The sequence below is a fragment of the Falco biarmicus genome, chromosome 10 (assembly GCF_023638135.1).
Source record: "Falco biarmicus isolate bFalBia1 chromosome 10, bFalBia1.pri, whole genome shotgun sequence".
NCBI classification, from domain to species: Eukaryota; Metazoa; Chordata; class Aves; order Falconiformes; family Falconidae; genus Falco; species Falco biarmicus.
Genome location: NC_079297.1, coordinates 21,304,102 through 21,326,582, shown reverse-complemented (window position 1 = coordinate 21,326,582; position 22,481 = coordinate 21,304,102). Strand labels below are relative to the sequence as shown.

At 39.6% G+C, this 22,481-nt stretch overlaps 1 protein-coding gene across 1 annotated transcript in view; it reads left to right on the top strand.

The window, feature by feature from the left end:
* Positions 1 to 2,612: 2,612 nt before the first annotated feature.
* Positions 2,613 to 22,481, top strand: part of TPCN2 (two pore segment channel 2) — a 30,879-nt gene continuing 11,010 nt past the window's right edge. Inside the window, exons 1-17 of the mRNA XM_056354640.1 lie at positions 2,613 to 2,791; positions 4,942 to 5,006; positions 6,246 to 6,322; positions 6,949 to 7,126; positions 7,812 to 7,928; positions 9,541 to 9,647; positions 10,604 to 10,676; positions 13,297 to 13,396; positions 13,704 to 13,769; positions 14,162 to 14,226; positions 17,172 to 17,269; positions 17,586 to 17,667; positions 18,188 to 18,274; positions 19,320 to 19,439; positions 19,715 to 19,774; positions 19,860 to 19,988; positions 20,651 to 20,700. Of these exons, the coding sequence (XP_056210615.1) occupies positions 2,680 to 2,791; positions 4,942 to 5,006; positions 6,246 to 6,322; positions 6,949 to 7,126; positions 7,812 to 7,928; positions 9,541 to 9,647; positions 10,604 to 10,676; positions 13,297 to 13,396; positions 13,704 to 13,769; positions 14,162 to 14,226; positions 17,172 to 17,269; positions 17,586 to 17,667; positions 18,188 to 18,274; positions 19,320 to 19,439; positions 19,715 to 19,774; positions 19,860 to 19,988; positions 20,651 to 20,700 (1,586 nt within the window). The 5' untranslated portion in view covers positions 2,613 to 2,679. The remainder of the gene's footprint in view (positions 2,792 to 4,941; positions 5,007 to 6,245; positions 6,323 to 6,948; positions 7,127 to 7,811; positions 7,929 to 9,540; positions 9,648 to 10,603; positions 10,677 to 13,296; positions 13,397 to 13,703; positions 13,770 to 14,161; positions 14,227 to 17,171; positions 17,270 to 17,585; positions 17,668 to 18,187; positions 18,275 to 19,319; positions 19,440 to 19,714; positions 19,775 to 19,859; positions 19,989 to 20,650; positions 20,701 to 22,481) is intronic.

Below are 22,481 nucleotides of genomic sequence, written 5' to 3'. Positions count from 1 at the left end.
CTAATTGACTCAGTCTTTATTTTACATGTTTTTTTATTTTTCTAGCATTGGCTATGTAGACTGGTCCAGTGTTTTGAATGGCCACATAAGGTCTAATTCAGCAAGGTATTGGAAGCATGTCTAACTTGAAGCAGATAGGTAATCTCCTTGTTAGCGGGATTCAAATTAGAGTTCAGCTTCTTGTTTCATGTCTGCTTGCTGTGTAACTTGTGACGATTAAGTTTAAAATCTCTTTCTTAGTTTTCTCAGAGAGGAGTAATACCTACTTCATCAGGATATTTAATTGTTACTGCTTTCCAAGATCCTCATCTGTATTTTAAGGGTTCTGAATAAAGTTGGCATGGTGTCTTTTCCCTCCTGGCATTTTTGATGTGTAAAGAGAACTTGGTGTACCTGAAGTAAGAAATGTCTTCTGGTGCATGGTGTCTTGAATAGAGAGGACACACATTTGGTATCCATGCCATTGTTGCCATTACTCTGTGCTCTTCTGCTACCTGTCCATGAGCTGTCATCTGTTACTACTGACCATGAGCAGCTGGACTTGCCCACATGATCCTTTTACTGTTGGAATCAGTCTTGCTGGGTGTAAAACATCTGGAAATGGTGTGAATATTGCAGAATGAAGTATAAAGCCTTTGAGTTTGTGTTACCCACCTTTCACCTACTGTTTTCAGAAAGTTATTTTAACTTCATGACTTTGCTGATCTTAAATTTGTCCAGTGCTTGGAGCAGTAAGAGAAGGTATAAAGATAGGCTTGTTCCTTCACTTGAGTCCCTTTTCTGCTTGTTCATTTAATGTTTGGCTATTTCTGTTTGTTTTATTTGTTTGGTTTGGTTTGGTTTTTTTTAATTTGATTTCAAAGGTGGGCTTTTAATAGGGGAAACTGGAAATGCATTTCTGAGGTTCTGGGGGGCAAACAATGCTGGAACTGTGACAGCAGGGGAGCTTAGACCAAGCGAGACTTTTGTTAAAATGGTTGTACATTGTGCTAATGGAAAATGCTCAAGGGCATGTTCTCCACATTTTTCCGCAAACCAGAAAGGCAAAGTTGATTTACTTGGTGTTAAAGATGCTGCATTGTTCTTGGTGGGTTTATTATATGTTATTCATTTAAATACATAGCTAACTTACCTTAGTGGATGTTGCTGGTACTAAGAATGTATATGTTTGTCTGACGGACAACCCCAGGTGAGATTTGCCTTCCTGCACAATCAGTTGGGCCCTTCCACTTCCCCTTCCAGCCAGTGAGAGCAGATGAATTTTGAACAGAAGTTCAGAAATCTGTTGTATACTTGAAAGCTGCTTATTTGTGTTTTTCTTCCAGAAGTTACTGATTCTCCTTCCTGACAATCACAGAAGAGGAAAGAAGGAAACATTTGCTTTCATTTAAATAAAAAATAATACCAAAAATAATACAATGTTTATATGTGCATCCTGTTACTGTGGTTACCCTGAATATTTCAGATACTTAGTGAAAGGACACTTGTGTTCCTCAGCAGCAGCACTTGCAGCGTGTGTGCAAATTGCATTTTATTTCTCATCTGCTAGTGCTGAGTACAGATTGCATCAGCCCACCCTACTTTCCTTTTACTATCCTGAAATTTTCCCTGTACGTGTTCTGTCTGATACCTCTAGTTAAACTTCTCGTTTATTCGTGCTTTGTTCTCTACTGAGAATGGGAAAGAACTGTAACGTGTAGTTGCTGACATTCACTTTTTACTAGTGATGACGGTTATGGTAATGTCACAGTTTTCCTTTTTATCTTTATCTCCCCAAAAAGGCTGGTTCTTACCCCAACTTATTTAGAAATCAGCATAAAGCTCTAATGTTTTCTTTTTACCCATCAGTTGTGCAACTGAAAGCAAAAACTACCCCACTGCTCATTAAAAAGTATAGGATGGACTTACTTTTATGGCTCTGGTTGGAGTATTGAATTGATGTGCTTTCGTGTTTATCCTTATGCTGCCATAGCTCCCCGTACCTGGCAGGAAAGTGTGTGTAGCTTCAAAATATGCCGACATCTACTCTTTAGAGCAGCTTTATGAAATTCAACAGTGCAAGTGTGTATGAGAGGACCGTGGGGAAAGGGGGAGAGTAGCAGAAGGGAAGAAGCGTGTCCTAGCAGCCGAAGTAGCCTAAGCTACATTCATACTTGCTTCTGCGATGCCTAGGTGACAAAATAAAAATTCAATACTTTCTGCGACTAGGGATGTAGATGATTACCGAAGCATGTGACTATAATGTTCTCCTCACAATTATTCTCTCCGTGAATCCTACCCCCAGGCCCCTGCGGTCTCAGTGTTCCGCGGCTCCCCGAGGCAGCCACTGACTAGAGGTACTGAGTTTACAGCTGCCGTCAGGTAAAAAAGCTGCAACTTTTGTGCAATTTTTTTTTTTTTCTTTAATCTTTAACGTCTCCTGGGATCTGCTCTCGTTAATTCCGGTGAAGAACCCCCGCTTCTTCCGAGGGAGGCCCCTGAGGCGGAGGGCGGGCCCGACCTGCGGCGGCAGCCCCGGGGCGGCGGGAGGAGCCGCGCTCCCGCCCTGCCCCGGCAGCGGTCACGTGCAGCGGGCGGGGCCGCCGGGCGGGCGCAGCCCTCCCGTCCCGTCCCCGCCTCCGTCCCATCCCCTCGCACCCCGGCGGCGGCGGCACGGCGGGAGCTCGCTGCTTGCTGCCGATGGAAGTGGGTGCCGGCGCTGAGGCTGAGCCGCTGTTGCCCCCGCGCAGCTGGCGAGCCGGCCGGGGGCTGCGGCGGGCCGGTGGCGGTGCCCGCTCCGCCGCGGAGGACGGTGAGTGCGGTGGGGCGGGCGGGGGCGGCGTGCCCGGGGCCCGGCACGGCGGGCCGGGCGGGCGGCGCTGAGGTGGCCGGTGCCTGAGGCGGTGAGGAGGCCGGCGCGCCTCTTGCCTTTCCCCCCGCGCTGCCGCTCTCCGGGCAGCGGGCGGGCCGGGCCATGGAGGAGCGAAGCCCCCGGCCTGCGGCGGGGCCGAGTCTCGGCGGGGGTCGCCGCCCCGTCGGTTTTCGGCGGCAGCTCCGCCTGGGCCGGTGCTGAGGGATCCGCCGCGGTCGCCCGGGCTGGCTGAGCCGCTATCGCAGACCTTAGGTACAAGCCTTGCCCTGCTGCAGCGTGAGACTTGATTTTATGTCCCCCAATTATTTATTTATTATTTTAACGTGCTGGCAAGTTTTTTTTCTGTAACTCGGCGAACGTCAGAGGTCTGGCTTCTCAATTTCCCCAGGAAAGGCTCCTTTGGAGACCTCAAGTTCTCTATTTCCAGGGTATCATCACTGAAGTGAACCTTCTCTTTTTGTTGCCTGTTTACTCGTTGCCCGAAGCGCAGGGGGCCGTGAGGGGTCCTGCACCCCCAAACCGAGCAGCGCTTCCATCCTCACTTGTGACTAAGTGTCACTTGCTGTGACTAAGAGTTGCAGAATATATTGTGTGTCTGTGGTAGCGTGTATGGAGAATGTGTAGTTGGTTTGGTTCTTTTTTTAAAAAAAACTGGAATTGTTAAATATTTCTTGGTAACTTCCCTGTTTTAGTTTTGTATTAGCAACAGTTGCTTAGATATCGCCCTTTCAAAATTTTTGGGATCAGCACTAGACTGGCTTGTGCTCCAAGAACCTAAGGCTTTCGCTTGTCCCTGTTTATCCTTTTAACTAATACTGTACCTTTAAACAACTTTATTTTTATATCGCTGTTGTGTCCTGTCTTGAAAGAGATAAGATCTTTGTGGCTTGGGCATAGCTTATCTCCTGTTTACGCTCAGCCTCTTTTGCGCAGTGGTTGATGTAAGAATTAGTAAGTATAAAACTGTGTTGTTGCTTATGCTCAGATAAATAGTGACATGTAAAAGCTGCTTGTGGTCTTTGTAGAAAATAAATGCCGCTGAATCATATCGGATGTAAAATCATCCGGGACTTGGATCCGTGGCGTTTCTGGCATTGCTTGGCATCTGGAGAATGTGCTAGCACTGGGACTGACTCTTTCTCACTGTATCTGGTGCTGAGATCGCTGTCTCCTGTGAGGAGGCAGTATGAAGTGCTGCTTGGGACACTTCCCCTCTGAGACAAGGTTACACTAGCACTTATTTTGTGTATCTCTAGCCTCGTCAGCTTGCTTTCTTCCTCTTTATTTCTCATTTTGGCCTTAACTGCCTTAGTCTCTCTTGTTGGCTTAATTGCCAGTTTAGCTACTCAAAGGTCCTAACTCAAGTGAACGCAGGTGATTGCCTTTTACTATGTATGTATCTTCATATAGGTTTACTAATGGGTTTTGAAATGTTGCATAGTAACTAATTTGGTGATTCTCCCCCCCCCCCCCCCCCCCCTTTGTACTTCACCCCTTTCTGTGTCTTAAACTCTGATTTGTTTGATATGGTAATAATGACTCCCAGGGCAAATTAAAAAAGGACTTAATGTTGTTCTTACCTGGTTGGAGATTTCTACTGGTTTTGGAGAGAATGAGATCAGTCTAAGTCTCAGTATCTTCATGAAACAAAAGTAAAAATGCCTACAGCTCTAGTGTCTGATTTTTCCAGCTTTAGTTGACTGTACAGTTTTTGAAAGAATGATTTGATGGAAGCTCCATTAAGACGTGTGTTACTTAAGACTTAGCTTTGTATAGAAATATTCCAGTCTTATGATAGCTCGTTAACTAATAGTGTAATCTAGCTTCTTAAGGTGAATGTAAGGGAGAACCTTTTCACAAAATACAGAAAAGTGCATGATATGTTTGAGACTACTGCTATTATTAATTTCATTTAATGCATGGTGCTGCTGACAGAGCAAACATGGCAGGAGCTGTCTCTTTACTTTTTGCATGTGTATAGTGCCCTTTGTCATGAGAACCATGGTTGTGGTGCTTCTCTTAACTAATATGCAAGCTGTACCCTTAACTAAAATACAGTGAGTGATTCTTATTTCTTTTTAACTTCATAGGTACTGGAGCTGATCATGACCTTTATATAAACCAAGCTGTAGTATTTATTGAAGATGCAATACAGGTAAATAAGTCATTTGTTAGCTGTTATACTTCTCGTGCTGGATATTTGTTGTATATTCTGGTAGTTTTCAAGTTTCTATGCATTCAGGCGATCTCCTTGTAACATTGTGTTGATTCACAAAGCAAAATCAGACTTCCAGATTCCTTTGGTATGAAAGTTTCAATGAGCTTCTGCCTAGGAGAAACATGTTTTCTATACAATGAAATAGATGGTGTCTTCTCTTCAAGCTTGTCAAAAGAGTTGGTTTATGGGGTGGTTTTTGGTTTAGGGTTGTTGGGTTTTTTGTGAGAGTGACTGGCCTTACTGCTGAAAGAAACTGAGTATACCCTGTAATTTGCCTTTAAATCTGACTGTTTGCATAGCTTAAGAGCTGGTGGAGTTTAAGGTTAGCTTCAAGTGAGGAGCTGGGACTCTTGCTTCAGCTGAACATCTTGCTTTTGCCAGTCTTCATTCTTTCTTTGTCTCTCCTTTTCTGCAGATTCCTAGATCCTGTTATCTCCCAGTTATTACTTGCAGGCAGTGGGAATGCTGGAGGGCAATTCTTGAGCTCTCTTGCTGCATTCGGATAGCTTTTGGTTGGGAGGTTTCAGGGCGGGGTGTCTGTGTGTATGTGTGCACACAGAATCAGACATATTTTAGGTGCAAACACCTTTCTGGAACAGATACTTCTCAGCAGAGGCAGAGTAACAGCAGCAGAGGAGGGTCTGAGCAGATTTCAGCAAAAGCAAGCTTGTTCTGATGAATCATAGGTCCTTCTGTGACTGTTAAACATCTTCTGTTTAAAGTAGTATGTTGAGGTCTCCTATATTCAGAACTAATTTGTTTGCATCTTATTGCTTTTTGGAATAGAAAAGCAAAAGAAGATGCATGAATGGTATGTATGCTAGAAGGGCGAACTAAATGGGTGGACCATTTTGATGAGTACATGGAACAGGAACTGTAATGATGATAATGTTTGCTTTTGATGACTGCCACCCAGTTTGATCATCTGAGCAATGTGTGATTTTCAGATTAGGGAGACTTCGGTAAAACCTTTCCCATTACACGCATGTGACTACAGCTATGATCATTGGTGACTGATTAATAATGTGTACAATAATTTCTTTATTGTGAAACTGGAATTGTCTCAAGACCTGAGCTTTGTTGATTTGAACTTGGTTTATTTTGGTAACTTAATCTTTGCCTTTGAGGCAGACTGAATGTAACGCTTGAATTATCCTTTTTGCTTTCTGCATTCAGTATCGATCTATAAATCACCGTGTGGACTCCAAATCCCTGTGGCTTTATCGATGGTACTATTCAAGAACTTGCCAGTGGTAAGAACTTGGTATTCTTTTTTGCTTTTTCATTTAGGAGTAAGTCTTTATAAAAATTTATTCTTCATTTTTCTTTTTGTTAAATAATTAGATAATTGTGCTTTTATCCTTTTTAGAACTTACTGTAGGTAGCAAGTCATTTGACTACACATGAACAGGATAGAAATGGAAAGCAACAAGTTATATGAAAGTATGGTCATGTAGATTGGCTCTTTAGAACAGCCATAGGACCATTGCAGACCTGTTTTATAGCACTGTGTGTTAGGACTTTTCTCAAGTGGCTGTTTCTAAATGTGTTAAATAGTAGCAAGGTTGTCTGCTGCCGTTAGTTTCAGAAGAATACTACTGAAGATTATTTAGTGGTCAGCAGTTATATTATGCTAATGCAGGCAACAGCATGCTAATCAAGTGCTGTGTTGTGGTCTAACCCATTTGTGATAAATATGATGCTATAAACTTGGTTTACTTCTAAGAAAATTGCTTTGCAGTAAGTGTTTTGTTGTTATTCACTCATTTTTGGGTTTGGTGTGTTTTGGGGTGGTTTTGTGGGTTGTTAGTTTTTTGTGGTTGGTTTTTGTTTGTTTTTTTTTTTTTTTTTTTTTTTAATTTCATCTCTATCCTAACAGGATTTTGAGTTTAACCATTACTGTAATCCTGGCATTGGCTTTTATTGAAAAGCCTTCTTCGCTTACTATCACGTCAGATGTACGATACCGCCTTCCTGCGTGGAATCCTCCGTGTGGCCTAACAGAAAGCATTGAGCTGATTTGCTTTCTGGTGTTCGTGGTTGATGTATCCGTGAAGGTAAGCATTGCATTCATCTGGTATCGAATGAAATACTTGGTGTGTTGGGCAGCTCAGTAGATATAGTCAGTGTGGCTTGTCTCTGTTTTCATGTTTTGGAAAATGTCTTGGAACTGTTACTCAAATCTTGGATTTGCGTGATGAGATTGCTTTGTTTTTAATAAAGCCTTACTTTCAGGAGAAATTAGTAAATGCGTATTTTCTGAATGATTTTTTTTTTTAACCTAAGAAATGTAAACTCCTGTTTCTGTAGAAAAAGTGAAATAAATTTTGCTAAGAATACAATGATATTGGCTTAGCTGCTTGTATTAGGCTATAAAATTCAGGGTACGTAATAGTCAAATATATGCCAGTTCATTTAAACAAAATTAATAATAATCAGAATCTGAACTTTTCTTTGGATACTTGTTTCTGGAAAACCTCTTTTTATCCATATTAAGTAGACATTTTTCTTGCATTCCAAGGATTCGCCTCACATGGCCTCTGTGCACCCCTCAGTTTTACTGCCCTTTATTTAGTTTTTGTAGAAAAATTCTCCAATTGGTGTATTTTTGTTTGGATTTAAGGGAGCTCTTTATGAGCACTTACTTAAAATGACAAATACTTGGAAAACAATTGATGCTGACTTATTAGTGTATTGGAATTTATTTTTTAAATCCTTTGGTTGTTGTTTTTTCTTCCCCAGAGTTACTTAATTGGATGGGAAGAATTTTGGAAAAATAAATGGCTAATGGCTTACATACTGACATTAATTGTTTCTCTTGCTGATTGGATTGTATCGCTAAGCTTTTTCTGCACAGAGGTAAGAACTGATTTCTGCAGAAACCAACAGCAGCTTAGTTGTGGAGAGTGGAAAGGAGAAGAACCTGCAAAGGGATAGTTAGCAGGGAGGATGCGGTATATTGGAAAATTAAGGGAGGAGGATGAGATGGTTCCATTTTGATCTTTTGGTCTTGGGTAGCTGGATAATACAACGAAACACAGAAAATGTTTGGTGTAATGTAGCTTCTCAGGGCATTCTGTTTGATTAATACAAGATGTGAGTTCATTGATAGAATTAGAGCTTTAATGCTATAGTCTGTCAACAATCAAAAAGCATAGAGAAAACTCTGGTTGCATAGCACCAATTTTGTCATACAGTTGGAGAATTATGTTCTTGTCTTAATTCAATGGCAGAGTCTACATCGTGACCACTGGTCACTGCTGACTAGGATGTGATGGTAGTATCAAAGAGGTGATCTTAAAATGTTGGAAGAAGATGTCACTTCAGCTTATAAGCATACAACTATAACCAAAATATGTATGTCCTTTTCATATTCAAGCTGAATAAATATAATGTGGCTGAAAGCAGTTAATTATCTAGGATGAAGATTGTGCTTACAGTATGGGAATATGCTTGAAAAGAATTAATTGTAAAATCTTTAGGTGTGGTAGTGGACAAGGAGTTTGAACAGGTGCCTCCCATGCAAAGCAGTGGTAGAAGGAGCAGTTTGACTGCTGGGATGTATGAACAAGGGAATATTGAGGAAAAAAATGGTTATTTTTGACATTTTTCCTGTTCCGTGTGGCCTTGAGAAGACTGATCCTAAAATGCAGGATGCTGAAATACTTTAAGTAGCTGATAAGTCACAGAAATAATTTGAAGGCTGGCAAACATCTTGAATGCAAGAATCAAACAGCTTAAATGCTTTAGTGCAGGGGTCCTCAAACTTTTTAAACAGGGAGCCGGCGCGCGGATGAAATGGCAGGCAGTCATCTGCGGCTGCTTGGTTTCTGCCCCCCAACCCCTGGTGCGCGGGGGGTTTCTGTAAATACCGGGGGCTGGATTGAGGAGCCTGGGGGGCCGTATCCGGCCCGTGGGCCCTAGTTTGAGGCCCCCTGCTTTAGTGTATCTTACGGAAAATAAAGACTGTGAGCTGTTTGAGTCCTGTCAGAGGCAGAAATTGCTGAGTAATAAGTGGGCCCTTTAATTATAAAAAAAACCGCCACAAATTGAAATCGAGCACTTGTTTTCAAAATGTGCATGTGTGTTTACTGAAAGAAGCTCACTATTAATTCCCTTTTTGAAATGGAACTTGGCAGAAAATATGGAAACGCCATCTCTTGGCCTGCTTCTTATGTCTACTGAGCAGTGAAGTTAGATTTTTTTTATAATTAGTGGCCTGATCAGGCTATTGAAATGTCATAGCACATTTTTAAAGCAATTTATCATTCTTTTAACAAGGCACCCATAACTATAAAATCTTTTGCATATTTTGTGACTGCAGGGGGGGCAGATTTAGCTTCTGAGCACAGCTTTTTTACGTTAAACTGTTGACTTTGTTGATGTGTATCAGCTTTTTTTGACAAACTTGTATTAAAAATACTTGTGGCGCTAGTCTTACGGGAACTTGATATCTGATCTGTTTTTGCAGGATGTGAGGATAAGAAGAATTCTTCGTCCTTTCTTTCTCCTTCAGAATTCTTCTATGATGAAAAAAACATTAAAAAGCATCAACAGCACATTGCCTGAAATGGCAAGGTAGGCAATAGCATAGAAAACATACTTTCACAGAAGGTGTATAGTTACCCTTAGTATTCTCGCGTGTGAGATCTGAGTAACTGTCTTCTTGATGGTCTCCAGCTGAGTGGTGGGTGAGATCAGGTAGCAGTGGATGGAGGTTGTGTTAACTTGTTGATTCCTTTAGTCTGTAAAATTTCTCTAGAATGCTTATAATGTGACTCTGTATGCGGCAGATAAGGCTTTTGATGCTAGTCGAGTGGGGGTTTTTAATTCTGTACGTGTCACATAGAGCCCTGTTTTAAGGGAAGAACTGGGGCATCATGTAGGCAAAGGTCTCTGCTATGTTTCTCCAAGGCAGCTTCTCAGAAGTGTGGGTAGACATACATGTATTTGTCTTTCACTCCTGAGTGCCACACAAGAAGATAAACCTTTCTTGACATCTTCAGAGTGCTTCAGCTTTTTCATTTCTAAATTGTTTTAGCAGTATAAGTGTTAAATGTTACAGTCATGTTGAATTGGATATCCCACTGGAGAAATTGTAGCCAGACAGCATGATGATTTTTGAAGGAGTTCAGATACACAACCCATACCACCGTAAGCGTGTGTCTTAAAGAACTTATTGTCCTTGCCTGTTTTAACTTGTTTTTAACCAACAAGTCCCAGGAGAATCAAAGCTGTACGTAATCCAACATGTTGTATTTTGGTAGGAAGGTATAAATGTGACCCTAACTTCAGCAAAACAAGTGTTTGAATCTCATTGACCACACAATTGTCTAAGCTCATGCTGGAATGATCTGAACAAGTGTGATTCTTACTTTGAGTCAAAACTTAGATCATCTTCTGTTATCTCCATACAGCTTCTTGACAATATCCCTAGTTTTCTTTATATGGCATCCTTTTGCATTTTTAAAAAAAGATATTAAAAATAATATAAAGTTGGTATTAATGCATGTGATATGTTTTCTTTCCAACAGTGTTGTTCTACTACTAGCTGTTCATCTCTCTCTCTTTACCATGTTTGCCATGCTGCTGTTTGCTCGAACAAAGGTAACTGATTATATTTATGCTTTGGTAGATCTCTGTGTGGGTTTTTTGTTTTTTTTCTTTACTCGCGTAGCTGCTGCCTATCTAGTTTTATAATCAAACTAGTGAAACTTGTTTCCCCCCAAAAAGTCATGTTACCTTGTCAAACTTCCTGGCATCAGTGTAAAGTCTGTTCAGAGAGATTTACCATGTGCATAGTATCCATGTACAGTGCTATTTCTGTAAGTGTGCATTAGAAGGCCCCTCAGAATAGTGTTAGAATATATTCATCCTTCAGTGAAGAATTTTTTCTAGACGCTGCTTTGCTGCTTATGTGATAACAATCCTTCCTACTCCACAACTGAAATCCTTCAGTCTTGCTGTAAGCTGTGACACATTATTTTTAGTTCTGCTGCTCAGAGCGAAGTCTGATGGTTCCATTCCAAAATGTGTTTGATGTCTTTATTTGTTTATGATGCTGCATATTGCTGGTATTGATGCTATTACCACAAGTGAGAAATTGAAAGTGTGTTTATACAAGAGGTTTCCTTATACAGCTCTCCAAATTGAGTTACTTTATCTGCTTTTGTTGAAACCTTTTATGCTGTTCTGTTTCAAGGCTCTTCATTTTGTCTCTTTTTGTTTATATTATCACGCATTTCTTTTATCTAGCTTTTTGCTAAGCTTAATTTCCTCTCTGTTTTCTTATCTTCCAATACTGGTATCCCTGGCTATGCCTTGGTAGGTTTTTGCCTGTTTTTGCCTGCATTACTCTGATGTTTTGGTTTCTGATCTCTTTGGGTTTTTCCTCAGTTTTTTCTTTTCCTGCTTCCAAAAAGCACATTTGAAATTTTGTAGTTAAAAGCACTTTTGTGTTCCAGTGCTCTGGGTATGTTCCCTTTCTCCTAAACTTCCTGTATCTTCATGTATCTTACTCAGATTTTATATTTTTTTTTGTCCTTACTTTTTATGGTCTTCCATAAATGTGTTCCTATTAGCACAAATATTTCTTGTGCACTTATCCCATAATTTTACTTCTCTTTAATCTTGGTTTTGCACCTTCATTCCCAGTGCAATTTGCACTTGAGCCTGCCTTTAGTTGTCTTTATGGTCGGCAAATCCCTTGAATTCCTATGTTATAGAATTTCTAAGATTAGAAGCAGAGCTCTACCTTTCCCCCCCATTTGTTTAGCTGCATGCTGGATCTTTGTATTATCTCTGTATGTTGCATCTCATTTCAGTTACAAGCTTTCCCAGCAGATGGGAATGTAACTTGTATACCTAACCAGTCAATTTTGTATACATTTAGGTGAAAAATAACAAATCAGAGGGCAGACTTTCTTTTCTTTTTGATTTTTCTAGTCTAATACTCATACAAACTAATTGTATCTAACATGGCAAAATACTGAAAGCAAGTTCTAAAGCTACCTTTAGTAATGAAATTTATGCCTCTAGATTTTTTTGCTTTGTCTTGTCTAATGTCCTCTAGAAGTATGTGTTCTTCCAGACTTTGCAGCAGATACAAAGGCTGTTTGTTCTGTGCTGCATGAATCATGTTTGTATTGTTTGCACTCTGTATCTTTTTTAGCTGTCTCTACTTCAACTTGGGGGAAAAAAATAAAGCATGCAGATGATCCAAGATTAACCTCTCAGCGTGGTTTTAATGAAAATTCTTATGCCATCTGAGCTTTAGCAGGGCATCTGATGCTTCCACTGAGCCACAAAACAATTGTGATGACCTTAGTTGCCAGAGTATTTGCAAGTATTTTTTGGGTGCTGTAGCACTGACTTTTTGAATACTTTTTTTTTTCCTACAAGATGTTTAAGCTCTATGTGATGTTTTCCTTGATACTGTACCTAGCATTATGAATCTTCATACTTTTCAAAACAGAACAGTTGCCTGCTTTTTACCTGCTCAGCAACTCCTATAATGTGCACTAATGCTAGTTATAGATATGTTTCCTTTCTGTTCTTCAGTATAGCCAAAATGTATTTTAATATCATCCCCAATTTGTGTTACACTTTTGGACAAGTCCTGGAGTGTAGTCCTAGTGTATACAGCTCAGGGTGACTAGGTTTCCATCTATGCTGAGGTACGCTGTAGTTGGAATATCAAAGCAAGCAGCTTTCAGTCTACACTAATTTTTATAATGCGAGTTGAGACTGAAGATGTATTATTAGTCTGTGATTTTATTTTATTTTTTAACAAAATTCATATTTTGGGAGTCTTTATCTCCAGTACACTAGTACCTCTTGCAGGCTAAGAGGTGATGCTTTTTTATATCAGTCAAGGGTGAGTTCACATTCCTATATTGTCTGTGACTTTATTGTTCTTCCTGGATCTGAGGTGCTAGCCTGACATAATTTCTATATTGAACTTCATGTGTCTCTTAGCTTGCTCTTCCTCCTTATGTTTTTTAATGGCTGTTAGTAAGTGGAGTGACTGCATTGTATTCCTACACGTCCTAATTTTTGTGCTTGTCTCGTGCTTTTCTTGGTGGGTAGATTTGGTTGTGTCTGGAAGGAGTTGATTATTGCCCCCCATTTTTTTTTTTTTTTTTTGTCTCCCCTTGTGTGTCCCCTCCTAAGATGGTCTTAGTGATTTTTGTGGTGTTTCTCTAACCATGAACATACCTTTGACTAGGATGGCCAGCAGGATAAGGAGTGGGTGGTGTATTTCCGGAATCTGCCAGATTCACTGACGACATTGCTGGTCCTACTAACTACTGCAAATAATCCTGATGGTGAGCAATCTTTCACAAATAATTCTTGTCTCTCTTTTCAAAGAATAATAGAGTAAGATTAACTTCAGACTACTAGAACCATTCTTTAAGCTAGTAGCTCTTAGTACAGCCAGAGGGAGGTTATATAAACATTTTTCAAGCCTTTAGAAACTTGATTCTTGCCTTTCCTTTGGTGTAATTATGTATACAACTCTAAAGGGGAGCTATATAAGAGCTTTTACCAATTGCCAAAAAGTTGATAGAGGTCTCCAGTTTTCATTGTAAGCATTAAGTTCTTCTTTCCTTTTTTTTTTCAAATCTGATACAGTAATGATTCCGGCATATTCTAAGAATCGAGCATATTCCATCTTCTTCATACTCTTCACCGTATTAGGTAAGTTACCTCTTGTCTTCAGTACTGTAAATGCACTTTAACTTTGACATTTGCGTAACAGCAAAAGAGTGGTTCGGTGTTTTGGTTTTTTTTTTCTCCTAGGAAATTTTAGTCATAAATTTCTCCCTTTTTTGTGTTTCTTCCAATTACTGTATATCTTGTAAGATAATATTCATGGATGGTACTTACAGTTTGGGGTTTTTTTCAGTGACATATTATAGGGGAGTAAATATACTGCAGTATTTTCAAACTTTACAAACATTTTTTGAAATCAAACACAAGAAGAAAAATCCTTTCAAAATTCTGCATCTGACTTATTATATGCATTGGAACTTCTCTGAGAAATAGATTAAGTATTTCAATAATTATTACTGCCCCTTTTTCTCCAACAGGCAACTTGTTTCTGATGAACTTGCTTACAGCAATAATATACAACCAGTTTCGAGGATATCTTCTGGTGAGTAAAGCATTCCCAATTTCTGTGTTCTGCCATAACTATGAATCTGTGAAGCCCTGAGTATTAGGTGTTTCAACTGTATATTAAAGGAGTATGCCCATCCTGGTTGTAGACGTAGTTTTAAGATATAATGGCTCTTTGATGTAGCTACTTTTCCCCTTATGCTGTTGTAGCTTGATCCCCTTAAATGAAAAAATTACGTGGTTGTATACTTCCATGTGTGCTGTGGATCTGCAAATTTGACTATTATAAAACTGAACAAGTAACTTAAACTTGGTCTCTGTGAAGAAAACTTGCTGTACTATTTAAATTGTTACAAATCCTAGCACTTCATTTCTCTGAGTAGTACAGGAGTAGAAGGATACCTTCGATTAAAAAAAGAAAAATTGCTGACTAAAACACCTTCACATTTGGTATTTTTTGCTTTGTCCTTACCATGGTGGGCGGGTGTGATGATAGAATGATTAGGGCAGTCTGCTGCCTCTGGAAGATGGGCTTGAGCCTTGTGATTGTCTTGTACCAGAAGAAGAGGCAAATACCAGCAGGTATAGTGGTTAATCTTGGTAGTATTGAGTCTCAACTAAAAGGAAAGTGTGCTTACTCTGCATGGAATGTCAGTCATCTGTGTAATACTTTAACATGCTTCTGGAAGATGCCTGATCATATGTGATTCTCTTAATTTTGTGGAATAAGAATCTGATGTACAGTATAATGACCTCTTTTTGACTCAGGTGTCTATATTAGAGAAGTAAAAGCTGACAAAGTAAGTGTACTTTTGCATGTTGTTCAAGGAGTGTGCAATCTATGATGACAATTAAACTCATCACTAAAAGTTCTTTGTCTTTTATTAACAAGATGTGTGATGTGCTTTGTTGCATTATGTATGCTAGTTGTGTACTGTGAGCGTAGTCTGAATTTCCATGGCAGGAAACAGTGTTAAGTGCTTTTGTTTTCTGTATGAAATTGTTCAACTACACCATCTGGGAGGAATTTTAATCACCGGAGGTAAGAGTATTTTAGAAAGCAGAGACTAAGTCAGTCAAATGAAAGATGGTCTCAGTTACTTCCAATAAAATGTACTTCATCTAAGAGGTTAACCTTGTGACTTTACTATTTCTATTCCAAAAAGAAGTAACTGACTGGGTAGGTGATGGAAGGAAGAGGCTGTGTGGGTGCAGCTGGAGATGGCTGGGACTGGGTTTATATCCAGCAATGAATACAGAACATCCAAGGTGCACCACAGCTACTCAGCAGTTAACACATGTAGTAGGTTAGTAGAAAATTACAGTGTTAGGCTAAGCATTAATGGTTATCACACTGATGCCACACAAGTGAATCTTTGATCAGGCAGTCATCAGTCAAAAGGGGAAGGGTCAGTCTGTTGTTCCTCAGAGCAGGCAGAGTCTTGATCTAGCTGAGGTGCTGTCTTTGAGCTGTTTGAGATTTTTCTTTTGAGCGCTCTATAACTTCCGTGGTGAAATTTTTCTCTCGAGTTAGTTCTTCAACAATTTCAGTTCCACCAGTGTTATTTACTTTCTTGTTGAATATTCTATAAATCTTCACAGCTCGACAGCAATGTTTTTGATAAAGCTCAGTCAGGATAGTGCTATGCAAAAGCACTTGAGTCTGATGGCTAAACCTCGGGGTTGTAGGTTAAGTTTTTTTCCCCTTTGTGCCAGTACAGCGATGGCCTCTGTAGCTTGGAAGGAACAGTGTTCCCAACCGCGTACGTTCCAGCTGGTTGGTCTTATGTCTATGGTTTACTTCAGGTTTAGTGGTAGGGGAAACCCAGTGACTTTGGGCATATGATTTTTTTTTTTTCTTCTCCTTATTTGCATATGATCTTGTAGTTCCTTAGTTAATTATTTTCTCCTTCACTTATATCTAGTCGTATAGTTCCTTCCCCTTATTTATGTACTCATATAGTTCATTTGGTCCTTCAGAGGAGTGGGGTTGAGGGCTTTGGGGGAAAAGTGAAATAATAGCTGCTCTAGTAGAACTCCAGAGAGAAGGTAAATTTGTTGACTAGGAAGCCCGAGGCAATGTCACACAGAAGGAATGGCCCCCACCCTCTTGTAGGAGAGGAGTGTTTAAACCTAGTATGTGCAAAGAGGAGTTCTTGTAATCCTTCACTTCTGCTCTGTTCTTCCCTTCTTTCTCAGTTTTCCTCTTTCCCTTTGAGAGCATGCCATACTCTGACTCCCAATAATGGAGCTGAGTTTGAAAGTGATTACTATGAAAAAAAAAATGAAGCACGAAAAACTATGGCACTGGTTTTCTTCTTTTTGGTAAGAAGCTGGAGTTGGACAAGCTGTTTAACTGCTCTTTGCACAGTAGTATGTGAATATGTGAATATTTGAGCTTTGCTGTTGTCGTTGTCTCTGGAACAGGCATGTGGCTGTGCAATCCAGGATTAAAAATAAACCATAACCTGGATGTTTACTTGAACTCCAGAGACTTGTTTGTTCGCTTCCTTCCTCCGATGTGGAGTTCTTGAATGAAGCGAGGCCTAGGGAAGTCTCCTGTTACGATCTATAAACACAAATCCGGGCTGTGTGCCAGAGAATCGGTGTATTATCTGGCCATAGGGCATAGTACTGCATGAGCAGCTCAGTAGCCCTGATCTTCCCAAGTCCTTGTGGTAGAAATGGGCTTCACTGATTTCAGTGTATGACTCATGGTATTCCTTGTAAACTGGAGTGTCTGTCTGTCTGGGCCCAGTATATGGACAACTAGAACTAGTGGCTAATGATGGGGACTTCGGCAGTGGGAGAAGGAAAACAATTATCTTCCCTTCCTGAAAAATTATTTTAGTAGTAGGCTTGCAGTAGGTGCTCTCTAAGGGCAGGGCAACTAATTTGCAGATCTTATTTGTATCATCTAGTTGAACTTCCTTTAAACAAGTGTAAGTAAATTGTCTTCTCTGTGGTATCTTTACTGTCCAGAAATCGGTTCAGTCTTCCCTCTTCAGGAGGCGACTGGGAATTCGGGCTGCGTTTGAAGTGCTGTCTTCCCTGAAAGAGACTCCTGGTAATGCACAACAGTAAGTGGAGAAAGTTGAAACAGTAAATTATCGAGGAGAAAAGAGCAGATTTTTTGTCATCTTGTTTTGTTTAGTATGTTTACTGAGGTTCCCTTCCTGAAAAATGGCAGTTTGTTGCTCCTCTCTTCTAAATATTTTTTTTTTCTTCTTTAAGCGGATGTTTATAACACACTGGGACTCTTACAGGGTCTGTTTCCTTTTTACTTTTAATTCTGTCTGCTTTTCAAAAAATTGATGTTCCAAGGGTATTCTTCCTCTATTTTTGCAGTCCAGACAGTGATCCGTTTCAGGGTCCATCCTATTTTCTTTTGAATAGGTCGTGTGTCAGTGTTGGAGCCTTACTACAAGTGCTGCAGAAAGTTGAAATGGATTCTCGCTGCCAGCAAGCCATCATGAGAGTAAGACCTGGATTTTCTTAGTCTTTATGTACTTGACTTGTGGGACAGCTGTGGAAACTGATATTTCCTTAATCACAACATTGATCTAGGAATAGTAGCTTTCAGCTCAGCCATTTCACCTTAAGGTTGCTGCTGCTTTTGTTGGTGCAATGAGGAATGCATTCAGCTGCAGAGAGGTGCAGAGGAACGAAAACTCTTGTTTTGCAGAGCTAACCTTTTCATTTGTTTACTTTCACTCTGAAAGCAAAGCATTTCTCACTGTGGTCTAGAGCTGCTATCTTATAGCAGCTTCTTTCTATGGTATGAAAATGTCTGGGTTTTTTTGTTGGGTTTTAGCTGTGCTGCTTCCTACTCATACTTCTGTCAGGCTACAGGAAGACTAGTTTTTGCTTAGCTAAAGACTTAATGTTGCAGTTCATGCCATGATTTTTGGAGTTCAGAGAAAGTCTGAAGGTGTTGGCAGTCTTTGAAGATGCACCTACTGCAAGTGTTGATCTGAATGTTTCTCTTTCATGTGAAGTCACTCAAAACATGCTCCTGTGATCAGCTGTCAGCTGCCCAGTTTCAGAAGCTCTTTGAAGAACTAGACAAAGATGCTATTAAGCAAGTATGTATGTGACAGTCATTTATAGCACGTCATAAGTTGAGTGTGGTCTTGTGCAAAAATAAGTGATAGTATTCTGCTATAAAGCAGATAAAGAAACTTGTTGAACGCTAGGTATGATCAGATGTCATTTGATTTTTAAGTTGTTGGTGGATTGCTCTTATAAACAACATTTCTTTGGGAGCTTTTACAGCGTTACTTTGGGATTGCCTGGTAGCGTTAAGTATAGAAAAGGCATGGTTGTTAATTCTGTCAGCTTTTTGAAGTGACTGGGCCAGACAAAAGAGATGAGAGCTCTGTGTGTGTATTTTGTTTAATAAGAAGATTCATTACAAGAAATATGAGTTAGACTTATAACATAGATTTTCTGACAAGTGATGGGGAGAAATAAGTACCTCTGTAGTAAATTGTTTTTGATGTAAGGCGAGGGATTTGTCTTATCGTGGCAGTCCTATATTGAAGTAATGCATTTCTTTGCTATGTATTAGTCTTTGCAGGGTAACACTTAAATATACTCAAGCAAAGTTTTTCCTCCAGTCCCTGAATGAAGAATTAAATGTAGATTCTTTAAGCGTTCAGACGAAGATGGGCAGAAAGCAGTCTTCTCCATGTGGAGAAAGAAAGTTTAAAATTACAAGTAACACTTTCAAAGGGTTAGGAAATGTTCTTTTCTATGTTTGCATATAACTTAGACTTTAGAATTTTTTAAGGGAGATCAAATATTGGGAAATGGGGAAGGAGTGTATACTATTAATAGCTTGCTGTTTAGTTTACCTGCTTTGAGGCATTAGAGGAACGTTGAATTACCTCCCTTCTTTGCCATTATCTTGTGCTGTGCCATAATTGTCAACCCATTTGCTAATTGGAAATGCTAATAGCCAGAGCTTGAAAACACCTTCCTACTGAAATGTCAAAGTTAGCCTGTGGCCGTGAAGTTTTGTTTTGAAAGTGTCTGTTTCTTAAATCTGAGATTAGCTGTGGTTTTTTCTGCATTATTATTAAAATGCTTATGCTTTGTGTCTAAACAAATCATATGTGTTCATTTCAGCATCCTCCCAGTCCAGAGTACCAATCCCATTTTATGCAGAAAATGCAGTTTGCCTTTGGCCATCCCTACTTTGGCTACTTGGGGAATGTTGTCGCCCTTGCAAACATTGTTTCTATCTGTGTAAGTAAAAGGGGGTTTTGTGTGGTTCACCCCACCCCATTACAAACTTCACTTCTTTTTTTGCTCTTTAGTCTCTGTTCTGATAACCACTTTTTGTAGCAGACGTCCGTATGTGGCATGCTTTAATCATGCAGTCTTAGGTGAGAATACCTGCACTTAAAAAGTATATTCTGAGCTGCTTGGAAAGGCCTTTGCAAAGCATAAAAGCCTGTTCTTGTGCTTAAACATCTGTTTTATGCAGCAGTGGACTCATAGAATATTTCTTCTTGTTTAAGGTGGTTTTGGTGATGGATGCAGATAAGCAGCCATCTGAAAGAGATGACTTCTTCCTGGGGGTGAGATGCAACAGTATTCCTACAGTTATTGCTCTTGCCTGAGATGTTGGTTATTCTAATAATTATTTTTGTTTTTGGGCTGAAGGCTATCAACTGCTTCTTCATCCTGTACTACCTGCTGGAAATGATGCTGAAAATCTTAGCGATGGGCTTGAAAAGATACTTGTCATACCCAAGCAATAGATTTGATGGACTTCTGACTGTAATTCTGCTGGTATGCTTTCTGTTAACTTCTGTATCCCTGGATTTGCTGACTAGGTTGATCAGGAACTGCAAGAGCTAGTGGAATTACTTTTCATTTAACACTGTTATGCAGAGTTAAAGAGCATGAACCAGTGTTGCGGTTTTCAGTGGCTTCAACATTTTGGTGGCACATGGACCTCTTAGGGTCTCTTTTTTGGAGGTATGCTTTCGTAAATTTGTGGAAAAGGTGAGCTTTCTTATAAGCAGTCTCTTTAATGTTATTTGGAAACATCCAGCTCTTGGAGTAATTCTGTGAGGAATTCTGTTACGTAGCTAAAAATCACTTAGCTTTTTGAAGAAAAAAAAAAAAAAGGTGCCAGAGGATTGTTACCATTATTTGGTAAAAGCCTGAAACACTTATGGCAGATGAGGCCAAATTCATGGTCGGTGTAAATGACTGTATATCCTTTTATGTCACTGTTGGATGATGTGCGTACATTGGATTAATACAAGGAGTACCTAGTCAAATAGGACAATTTCAGAGCTTGAATGTGAGTCAGATTAGTGGTTTAAAGCTCTTAAAAAAAAAAAAAAAATTCCTATCAAGAAACGTACCTAATTTTTGAAACTCAGAATCACAAAGTAAGATTTTGATTTTTTTTTCTTTTTTTTTCTTTTCTCCCCTGACTGAAGGTTTTGGAGATTGCAACTTTTGCTGTGTATGGATTTCCTCATCCTGGTTGGTATGTAATCTGTCTGAACTGTTGCACTTTGCGCCGTGTCTGGGGTAGGTCAGGGGAATATATACACACTTATGTCATTACACTATGATTGTCAGCCCAGTCTGTAATTGACCAAACCTAGTATAATTTCTCACCCTTGTAGTAACTAGAGGCCATACAATATGTATAAGTGAAGGAAAATTACTAACGTTTTTCATAAATTTAGAGTTCTCTTCAGCTGTTCTGAGAAGGGTGCATTTGTATTCCTTGCTATCTAATGAAAAATAGTATCTTAGCAGACCTACACTTACTCAAGGTGCAGGAATAAGAATTTAGTACAACATACATAACCAGCTACTAACCTAATATGTTTCAGCATCAGATTGTCCATAAGCCTAATGATATGAATTCCTAAACAGCTGGCATGCAACCTTGTATGTAGAGTGAAGACTAAGTTTTGTTTCGTAATGTAGAACTTAGTAAAAAGAAATTCCCATGGACTTAAACTATTGATCTATACCAGAATAGCAAGAACTTGTAGTTTGATTTTGTTAAGTTCAAACAGTTCTTGGGTAACTATCCGGAGATTTTTTTTTTGTTATCAAAAACATAAAAATCATTGTTCTATCTCTTGAAAACTGCCACAGCAACAAAAGACGAAAATACAGGACTCCTGGAAGATTTCACAAATTCTAGTTTCAGGTTCAGATACTTTGTTTCTTTATACAAACTTACTCTTAAGACGTTGGCTCTCCTTAATTCTTTCAGGATTATTTGTTATGTTGCCATCGAGAAGTTCTGTCTTAATTTACAGTAGTATCTATGAAGAGACCTGGTAGACCTTATGGCTTTAAATGGATTTATTTTTGAACACTACTTGCATTCCTGTTGCTCAGAAGTGATGGTTGTCATAAGGGTAGTAACTGCTAACAGTCTAATGGCATTAACTATTGATCTTACTTGTAATTGATTATATATGAGTTTGTTTTTGCCCTTTGATTCTTCAATGTAGATGACAGATTGCCCTACAATAGTATCTTGAAGCACTAGTAATCCTTATTAGATCTCTTTATCAGTCACTGCAAGCAGATTGCAACCCAGATGAATCATTCGGAGTCCTCGTGCTGCTTACAGTGTGTGCAGCTGGTAACTGCCTGGTCTGTAGATGTAACATCTTCAGGACAGGACAAAGGCCTGACTGTTACTCTGGGATATATGTTCTATGCAGTGGTGTCTTAAATTATTTCTTTTATTATTAGAGTTGAATGTATTGGTGATGCAGGTCATGATTTAGCATCTGTGTTACCAAGGGCATTTTTCATTAACTACTCTTAACCCCACCACCTGCCCACCTTTCCAGCAAAGCAGCATCCAGCATGCTGATGTAAGTCATGTAAAGCTCAGACTGAGATCTGAAGTGTATCATATCACCCGTGGAATACACGTGTAAGGAAGAAGGTTGGCAAGACAGTCTGTTAGCCTAGTGCTTGTTTTGAAGCCTAACTTCAGTTGAGCATACCCTGAAGGATTAATGCACGTCTTTGTGTAAGTTCCTGAAGTATCTAGCTATAGCAGTATTTTTGTTTTGCTTTGTTTTCTGAAAGGACCTTCTTTGGTGCCTTCCCCTCCAGCAGAAGGAAGGGTGCTTACCCAGGTACTTCAGTACAAACAGAGATTTTCAAGAGCTCTGTATGCATATTGAAGAGCCCAGGCTAAATGAATTGCTTCCTTCATCAGTTAGTAGAATTTACTGTAGCTGAAATTCCTGCTGAGCCAACAATTGTACTTCCTTTTTCAGATCA